At 37.7% G+C, this 10,113-nt stretch overlaps 1 protein-coding gene across 1 annotated transcript; it reads left to right on the forward strand.

Annotated features, from left to right (window-relative positions):
• The first annotated feature begins 3,669 nt into the window (after positions 1–3,669).
• Positions 3,670–9,514, forward strand: LOC107810997 (serine/arginine-rich splicing factor RSZ21A). Its single transcript, XM_016635832.2, has 7 exons — positions 3,670–3,905; positions 4,083–4,180; positions 6,431–6,519; positions 7,240–7,456; positions 8,535–8,654; positions 8,911–8,991; positions 9,271–9,514. The coding sequence occupies exons 1-7, from the start codon at positions 3,696–3,698 to the stop codon at positions 9,275–9,277; spliced, it is 822 nt and encodes a 273-aa protein (XP_016491318.1). The 5' UTR covers positions 3,670–3,695; the 3' UTR covers positions 9,278–9,514.
• Positions 9,515–10,113: the final 599 nt, after the last annotated feature.

Below are 10,113 nucleotides of genomic sequence, written 5' to 3' on the forward strand. Positions count from 1 at the left end.
TCGGATCGTTTTTGAGAAAATTGGAAAATTTGAAGTTCTTAAGAAATTTAATGATTTTGATGCTAACTTAATAGTTGTTGATGTTATTTTAGTGATTTGAATGCACGAGCAAATCCGTATGATGTTTTTAGGTTGGTTTGCATGTTTGGTTTGGAGCCCCGAGGGCTCGGGTGAGTTTTGGATAGGTCACACAGTGAAATTTAACTTAAGGAATATCTGGTATGCTTCAGGCCTGCAGGCTTTGCATTTGCGAAGCCTGTCTCGCAAATGCGAGCTCGCAAATGCAAGCCATGTGTCGCAAATGCGAGATGTGGCCTGGGCTGCCTTCTTCGCAAATGCGAAGTGACTGCCGCAAATGCGATAACTGCCTGGAATGCCCCTTGGTCGCAAATGCGAGACTTCAGTCACAAATGCGACATTTCATTCTCAAATGTGACATTTCATTCGCAATTGCGAACCCTGGTCGCAATTCCCATATCTGCAACCTGCAATTTTATAACTTAGCCGAAAATCTCCCATTTTTCACACTCTTTCAAAACCAAAACACTCTTGGGCGATTTTTTAAAGACAACTCTTCTTCCAAATTGATTGTAAGTTAATTTTAACTCGTTTCCTTCAATTATTAACATCTTTTCACATGATTTCAATTCAAAATCAATGATTTTCATGGGAGAAATTGGGTGTTTTGGGTAGAGCCTAGGTTTTTCAAAAATTGGGAATTTGGACCTCGATTTGAGGTTCGATTTCAAAACAAATTATATATTTTGGTTCGTGGGGGAATGGGTAATCGGGTTTTGATTTGAACCTAGGGTTTTGACCATGTGGGCCCGGGGACAATTTTTGACTTTTTGGGTAAAACTTTGGAAAACCTATTTTCATGTATTGGAATTGATTCATTTAGCGTTTATTGATATAATTAAGTATCTTGTGGCTAGATACGAACGAATTGGCGGTAGAATCAAGAGGTAAAGCAATAGTAGAGACTTGAATTGTGTTTGTGGCATCGAGGTAAGTGTTTGGCCTAACCTTAGCTTGAGGGATTAAGAGTCGAGTCCTATTTGCTATGTGGTATTTGTCGAGTATGACGTATAGGCATGGTGACAAGTATCTATACATTGGTGTCAAGCATGCCCGTGAGTCTTATATTGTGATTATTATGACTTCGTTGTACTATTCATGCTTTGATAATGATTTCTATTGTTGGGCAAAGTTTGTGGAAGTAATTGAGACATTTAAACATTGAGGAGCGTTGGCTCAAGTTGTACAATAAAATGTGAAAGTATAAGTGGAAATTGAACCTTTTAGAGCATTGGCTCAAGTTGTGAAGTGAGTTGAGAAGTAAAAGTGAAAAAGAGAAGAGAATGATTATATTATCTCCCTTGCCGGGATATTGTTGCCTTTGATGTTATCTCCCTTGCCGGGATGTTGATGTTCCTTTTAATGTTGTTCCCTTGCCGAGATTTTTTATTGCAATTTCATTTATTTCCTTGCCCTCATTTCTTATGATTGTTGTTTGGGTGAGGAAAAGTGATAAAGCACGGCGGGTGATGCCGTGTATGATTTTGTGAGGAAGAGTGTAAAGCACGAAGGGTGATGTCGTGCCGCACGATGTACAATTCCATGTCGATTATATTGATTCTTGGTACAGATTAGAGTAAAAGCACGAAGGGTGATGCCGTGCAGTTTATATTGATTCTTATGGTAAGAACGAGAGTAAAAACACGAAGGGTAATGTCGTGCACTTGTCCTTGACTTTCCTGATTCTTGCTGATAATTGAGTTATGTTGTCCTTTACGTTTATTTACTGATTTCCTGTTGTTACTTAATTTTATTTCGATGTTATAGATTCCCTTACCCTTTTGCCCTGTGATTGTTGCTTGGGTGAGGAAGAGTGTAAAACACGAAGGGTGATGCCGTGTATTGTTTTGGTGAGAGAGTATTAAAGCACGAAGGGTGATGTCGTGTATTGTTTTGGTGAGAGAGTGTTAAAGCACGGAGGGTGATGCCGTGTAGTTGTCTTTGATTTCCTGATTTTTATTGATAAATGAGTTACGGTTTCTCTACATTTAATTGTTGGTTTCCTGTTGGTACTTGTTGTACCCCGCAACATGATTCCCCCTTCCTATTTTTAATTGAATTGTGGTGATCCTCATATTTATTTGTTGCTCTTCTGTTATTATTCGATATCCCCGCAGCATGTTACCCCTCCCATGCTTAACTATACATTACTGTTCTTCTTTTCTGCTGTTTATGATTTAACTGCACAGATTTATTTGGTAGTCTGGTCATAACCTCGTCACTACTTTGCCGAGGTTAGGCTAGGCACTTACCAGTACATAGGGTCGGTTGTGCTGATACTACACTATGCATCCTTTTGTGCAGATCCCAGTGCTATAGACTTCGGACCGCAATGAGATTGTTGTCTTGTTCATCAGGCGACCCGAGGTAGTTTTAAAGGCGTTCGCAGGCCTTGGCGTCTCCATCTATCTACTATTCCTGTTTCTTCCATGTATTTCCAAAGACAGTGTTGTATTTATTTCTTTCAGACCTTTATTTGTAGTACTTCTAAATAGTCTGTGAAGTTGTGACACCAGTCTTGAGTAGATTTGTTATGGATTGGTATTAGCAGTATTATTAAAACATTACAATGCAGCCTTCCGCTTATTCAATTATGTTGTTATCTAATTGTTGGCTCTTAACTGTTAACTGATTAAAAATAGAAACAAGGTAAATAGTTTAGTTGGTTGGCTTGCCTAGCTTTCACTAGTAGGCGCCATCACGACTCCCGAGGGTGGAAAATCCGGATCGTGACATTTATACAATATGTCTTTTGTATATTATGTATCTGATTTATACAAAATAAAAACAAATTTCATACAACTAATTATATATTATATAGTTTATCTACAACTTATCTACAACTTTCACACGTTATTTCTATCCAGTTAAATACAACTATAATAACATACAACTTAAATACAAATTTTTTACAATATGTCTTTTATATATTTGGTATCTGATTTATACATAGTAAAAACAAATTTCATACAACTAATTATATATTATACAACTTATCTACAATTTTTATACATTATTTTTACTTAGTTATATACAACTACAATATCATACAACTTAAATATAATTTTTATATAATGTTGTTCAACTTTCATACAATAGTTAAATAAAGCTTCAAAGCTTTTTAATGGCTGTCAATGGTGGAATTGCTACTCTCTTTTCCTTTGCTTTACATTACTGGAATTAGGGATTGAGAGATAGAGAGACGTAGAGAGAATTTCCAATTCTTTGCAACAACATCCAATTCAAACAAATAATGTTTTTTGAAAACCCAAATTCGAATTCAGAGCCTCAAAGCTTTTTAATGGTTATCAATGGTGGAATTGCTGCTCTCTTGTGCAAGATACGTAGGGGAGAAGGAGTGAGATGTGGAGAGAGAAACGTGGGGAGTGGAAGATACGTTAGAGTGATTTTAGGACACTAATTATTATCATTAATTCTCTTAAAATGTACATAAATGATAATTGGGTATATAAATAAAATATAATTATATTAAAACTTGTTGAGTAGAGAGGATAATATAATTTCATAAGAATGTAAAAATTTTAAGAAATTTTAAGGTAATCTTCGGAAAAGATGCTCAGTTAACTGGGCTGTAATACATTTCCAGCTCCACTTAAATGGGGGCTCAACAAAAACATCTCCATGTCACATGCAAACACGCGTCCTCTTTTCTCTTACAAAAAGCAAAAAAGAACTCTCTGGAACTCTCTATTCAGCGCCACTCTCCCCCAACAAAACAAAAGGAAAAAAAAGTTTACCTATCAAAAGCTCACCAATACTGTGAAAAGCCATTGATAGAGCTCACAATAACGCTTGATAGTCTCCCGGTAAATTCCTTATTTCTCTTCTCCTTTTTTCACCCATTATTTCAATGTATTAAAACCCTATGTTTTGTATCAATCAATTTCTTTCAAATATTTTCCTCTTTCTTCAAACGTGGTTTTATGCATTTCTTTTTTAATTTGAAAGACGGCGATTTTGAACTTTTTTTTTTGAATTATCAGGAGAGAGCAATGTCGAGGGTTTACGTTGGTAATTTGGATCCTCGGGTAACTGAGAGAGACCTTGAGGATGAGTTTCGTATCTACGGCGTTCTTCGAAGGTAAATTTTTCCTATGTATTTTTAGATGGAATTAGGTTTTAAAGTTCCTCGTTCAATTTATCAGTTCATCTTTCGTTGGATGGTCCAAGTCGTATTTTTCGGAAAAAAATGAAGGATCTTTTGGGATAAATTAGTTTTTGTAGTTATTATAAGCTCATGTTTTATTGTTTTTCTTGTTTGTTTAAATAACGATGGTGCCTGGGCGGACCAGCTTGCGCGCACCTCCACTATTTCACCAAAGTTTGACAGATGGGGAGAAATCACCTGACTTCTTTGCCTCTGTTGACAATCGAACTTTGGTCTCTCATGGTCTTCATTTCAGCTTCATCGACACCTAGGCCACATTCTTGGTATTGTTTTCTCGTGTTTCTCTTTCTTTTGAATTAGCTCAAAAAAGAAATTCAATTCAAGATATTCTCAACACAAAAAAAAAAAAAAAAAAAAATTTGACCTTCATGAAAATGAGATTGGGTTTAGAAATTGGAGTGGAACTTGAAATCTGAAGCATCGTGAGAGGATGAGAGAGGTTGCTCTAGCAGTAGAGATTGCTGCCTTACACCATTAGGTGGGGTTCGAGTCACCGGTGAGGGACCGGGTAAACCCCACTTTTGCCTTGGGGTTGTTTTTTGGGGGGGGGGAGGTGAAAATGAGGAGTTGTTAAATGAAAAAGGACATCTCAAAGGATCGTATTTGTTACTCACTTTGTTCCATTTTATGTGGCAATATGACCATTTGGTAAGTCAAAGCAGGGGCGGATCTAGTAAGGGCGGAGGGAGTGGTACGCCACCCGCAACCTTCGGTAGAAACTCTGTATATATATTTAAGAAACCGTATATATATTGAAAGCGCCACCCATAGCACCAAATGATACAAAGGTGCCAGTGCCAAAGAGCAGGAGATTCCACCTTGATTGTGAATGATCAAATCCTACTGGCAATAGTTTTTGTACTTTTTGGCTTGCTACATCACGTTGAGCTTTCTATCATTCTATACATGTCATTCTCTTTTTTCTTCTAGTGTAATTATTGTTCAATATCATACTTTATTTGTTAATTTTTGACTTTCTTTTGGTGTCTCTTATTAGTTAAGTATTTGCTTTTTTCGCACAAAGTTAAAATAACATTTTCTTTTGCAAATCTTCGCTCTATCATAACTGCAGTACCATATTTTTTCCGTACAATTGATTTATATATTGTATACAAAAAAGACAAGTAACTCGAATCGAAGTCCAAAGTTGCTCAAACGGACAAAATATTTACTATATCTCAATGTATAAATAGTGACACATGGACGTTCAAAGCTATGTGGCACCTGGAAGTTCCAAATCCTGAATTCGCCTCTGAGTCAAAGAGATTCTTCGTTGACCATCATTTTTCAAGTACTTTTTAAAAATGTTCTGAATTATTAACTATTGTGACTTATTGTAATTTCCAAATATGTGAAGTTTATTTCAAAAAACTTGAAGGATTTATGTTCGACTTCACACCGAAAATTAAGTACTTTGACCCTTGTGGCCTGGACCCGCCACATAAAATGGAATGGAGGATGTATGTTTTAGGTATATAAATAAGTCGAGTGTTAAGTGGAGCACCTCAGTTAGTTTCAATATTTGGGAAGCTTTATTTGGCTGGTGAATTTTTTCTCATACTACTTCGATTGTGTTTTGTTATGTCTCTTTTACTGCTTTAAATGTCCTATGTATGGATTACACATTGTGTGAAGATGTTGTCAGAACTCGCAGAAGTTAAACGACTTAAGATGATGAGCTCCACCTCCCTGAAGGAACAAATCTCAAAACAGAAGCTAGTGGCTTCAGCAGTCTGCATTGGTTCTTTGGTCTAGTCCATGAATGACTACTTGGTCTAGGTGGTGTTTAAAAGGTCTTTTACCCTATTGAACTTATCATAAAAAAAGAAGCTCTTTTACCCTAATGAGATGCATGTAGTTTATACCTATCTGACTTTATGAAAATAGCTTACACTGTCTGATGAACAAGCCTATGGCTATACAACCTAATGTGTTGCAATAGCTACTGCATTTTCTATCATTGTTTTTACATCCCTTTGTGTTGAGCTACTTCCTTTTGCCTAAAGTTTCATAGTATATCTTGTTTTCTTCTCATATTCCATAAGACCGATGACAAAGATTGCATTTTTGGGCGTCTTTGTTGTCTGTTTCGGCCCTCTTTATATGTTTTGGGTGTGATATTATTGTTTTGCACATAATTAAAGTGTTATTAATTTGGTGCAGTGTTTGGGTTGCAAGACAACCGCCAGGTTATGCATTCATTGAGTTCGACGATCGCAGGGATGCTCTAGATGCTATTCGCGAGCTAGATGGTATGAACCGAGTGTTGGGCACCATACATCAATAGCTAGCTGAGTATGGTGATTGTAGTTGACCCTTTTTTAGTAATAATAACATGCAAGTTCAGGTTATCAGTATAACCTTCCATTTTGGTTCTTATCTTTTCTATGAGAAGACTGTAGCATGCCCCTTTATGGTCCACAACTGATATCTTATGTTGAACTTCGTTTTACCAGGCTTTCCTTCAAGTAATGATATGGTTAGTGTAGTTTAAAACATGCAGATCTTGCTAATTATCACCAGTTTCATTCTGTCTAGTGCATGTTTTCATAGAACGATTCATTTTTGTTTTCGGCGTACCTCGTACTTCTGGACTTTTCCTCTGTGATGTAATTCTTGCCTGCCTTCTAAGTTGTGTGTCTTCTCGTAATAATCTCTTAAGAAACGTCCAATGGAATAGATAGTGATCATACATATAACTACTGCTGAACATTCAGATGTAATATTACTTGAGTGTGTTGTAGCTTTGTTCACAATATGTGATACTTCCTGAAAAAAAATGTGTGATACTAATCTGAAAAATAAGTCCAGTGGAACAGAATCTGCTGACATTTCAGTTTTAATAATAGATGAGTGTGATACAGGTTCATTCAGAAAACTTCTTGCCTGTAAGACTTTATTTTTATCTCTTCTTGGATAGTAACTGTGCTACATCCATCCCTGGTGAACCTTTGGGGAAATCTGTATAACAGGGAAAAATGGTTGGCGTGTGGAGCTCTCACACAATTCAAGCGGTCGTGGTGGAGGCCGTGGTGGTCGTGGAGGTGATGATACGAAATGTTACGAGTGTGGTGAGCCAGGTCATTTTGCTCGAGAGTGCCGCTTGTGCATTGGTTCACGAGGACTTGGAAGTGGGCGACGTCGAAGTCCTAGTCCTCAATATCGTAGAAGTCCCAGTTATGGGAGAAGGTCTCTCTCTCTCTCTCTCTCTCTCTCTCTTTCTTTGATTTTAATCAAATGGGGCTTATCTCCTAGTTTATGTGCAATGTACTGATGCACATTATTCAATCAACTCACATTGCGGAGCTTCTTGAACTCTAGTTTTATGCTACTTGACTGTGAAGAAGAAAATATTTCATTTGTCATAGAACCTTGTCAGAGCCATGCAAGTTAGGGTGATGTTACACTACAAAATAATGCCTACATAGTCATCCTTCTGGTGGGTTCTTTTGTCTCGATGGCAGATATAACATCACAGCTATGTCAGTGTCTTCACTTGGTGTATGACGTAAGAAATATATGTGAACACTTGGCTGTTTATAACCTTCTTTTTCTTTTTCCTCTTTGCAAATTAGGCCACTCTTTAATTTGCTTTTTGTACATTCTATTCATTACCTAAATGGTAACACATAGAGGTCCGAGGAGAGTGGATTTGTCTACTTCCTGGTCACCAGCTTAGCCAGTTGCATTATTCATATGCATGCGTATATATCCTATATATCATGGTTCTCGATGGTCGTGACGTTGCAGCTACAGAGATATTGTTTTGGATATATACAATTTTAGTTTTTCCAGAGTATTGCTGTTGTCTTTTACTTTGGTTATCTTTACTATTTTTGGTGTCAATACTTTTCTTTTCTTTTCATCTTAGCTTTTTTACTCTTGTACTTTCCAAACCTGTTTGGAAAACCCTTTTCTTGAGCCAAGGCTCTATTGGAAACAACCTTTCTACCTCACACAAGGTAGGGGTAAGGTCTGCATACACCCCACCCTCCCCCGACCCCACTTGTGGTATCACATTGGGTATGTTATTTAGTTTTTCTTGAGTACTTCTATCAGATGGGCTTCATAATATCAAAAGGTGGTGCTTCATCATCTTAGTTGATGGCCTATAACTTGGGTGGCAGTGACAAGTTCTATTTTAGTACTGCTTTACTTCTGAATATAATAAGTCACTTGGTTTTGAATTCAGGGTAGAGTTCTTGTCCATATAACAATTTTCTTCGAAATTTTACATTTTGAGGAACATAGTGATGTGGCTTTGCAGGAGTTATAGCCCTCATGGAAAATCTCCTCGAGGTCGTAGCCTATCTCCTCGTCGTGGACGCAGCTACAGCAAGTCACCCCCCAATCACCGGGGCCGCTATGTGTCACCTTATGCCGACGGGTAAGTAATTGATGAACATATTTACGGCATACGCATTTACTGGGGCAATTCTTGAGTTTCGCCTTAAAACTGAGTCTGAAACAATCTTTAGGTAGAAGTCTGAAACAATCTTTAGGTGGAAATTTTCTATAAAACTTTCCAAGGCCTCCATGTTAATTTTGTGGATTTGGAATTGGATGAGAGCATTAGATCTGCTGCTTTTTTCTGGGAGCCCCTGCAGCAACAGACCCTTATTGACTATCTTTTACTTGAACAGTTTATCACCTTGTCGTGGCCGTGGCAGCTATAGCAGATCCCCAGCATATCGTCGTCATCGTGATTCTCCTTATGCAAGCGGGTATGTTTGTTTGCTGCCTCCTAGTGGTTTCATCATTAAGCTAGCTTTTTCTCCCATTACTGCCTATCAACGCAGAGTTGAGTATCTTTTTACTTTTTTGTGGTTTGGGTGGGTATTAGGGCTTCAAATAAAGCACATTAAGAAATAATATTATTCTACTTTGTGCTTATCAATTTCGCATGAGCAGTGCTTCCTTGTATTGTTAAAGTTATGAACTTTTATTTTGCAATTTCTTTGCACAATACTCACACGGGCACTTGGAATTGATGTTTTGTGCAGAGCTTGATGGTCTGAGTGGGAAATACAACTGAGGCTCTTCGTTTGTAGTCTGATAGGCTTGTCAAAAGAGTAGCATTATGTAGTTTGTTTCTGTGATAAATGGTGTGTTCGAACTGGATTATGGGAGGCTTCTGCTCTCCATAGCCACCTCCGGACTTCATTCTTGTGCCGGCTTTTCTCAGTTCAGCAAACTTTGGAGGTCTCTTTTATACTTCATTATTGTTTAATGTGTGCTCTTAATTGCTATGACTATTATCATAAAGTCACCTTTTCGTAAAATATCTAGGTTTTCTTCTTTGAGGTATGATTTCCAGCTAAGACTGCATCATTTCGCGACATGCTTCTTTTGTTGACATTGTTTAGCACCAGTGCTTCTCTACATCAAATCATCATCTTGTATGAGTTTTTTCCTACTGAAAACTGTAAAATGGCCAAGCGGCTCCTTCTGCAACAAAGCTTTTTTAGGCAGGTAAAGTTTTTTGCTTTTCTGGGGGGGGGGGGGGACAATGATAGCTGTCTGCTGCCTTAAATCTTCATTTGCCAGCTTGAACTGCTCCATGGTCAACAAAGTTTCTATCTCTCATCTGCTTCTCTTCCCACTGGTAGACTACAAAAGGTTGCTGCACTTCAATTTTCGTTTTCCTGCTTGGACCGTATTCTTCTTCATTATCAGATAGTGTGGCAACACATTACTTTTGGAGGAAATTCATTACCTTCATTAATGGAACTTCCATGTGGTGGCTCGGAGAAGGAAAGTTACCTTTGTTTCCGCGTTCTGCATTTTATACCTACCGTGTTTGTAGTCAAGAAATGTGGCTGCAGGGCATGTACATACATCTTCGA

Source organism: Nicotiana tabacum, chromosome 20, assembly GCF_000715075.1.
Source record: "Nicotiana tabacum cultivar K326 chromosome 20, ASM71507v2, whole genome shotgun sequence".
Taxonomy (NCBI): domain Eukaryota; kingdom Viridiplantae; phylum Streptophyta; class Magnoliopsida; order Solanales; family Solanaceae; genus Nicotiana; species Nicotiana tabacum.

Coding starts and splice junctions, on each gene's coding strand:
- LOC107810997 (XM_016635832.2), top strand. CDS start 3,696: ATGGGGGCTCAACAAAAACATCTCCATGTCACATGCAAACACGCGTCC. Junction 4,181..6,430: donor ATCTACGGCGTTCTTCGAAG/GTAAATTTTTCC, acceptor AATTTGGTGCAG/TGTTTGGGTTGCAAGACAAC. Junction 8,655..8,910: donor GTGTCACCTTATGCCGACGG/GTAAGTAATTGA, acceptor TTACTTGAACAG/TTTATCACCTTGTCGTGGCC.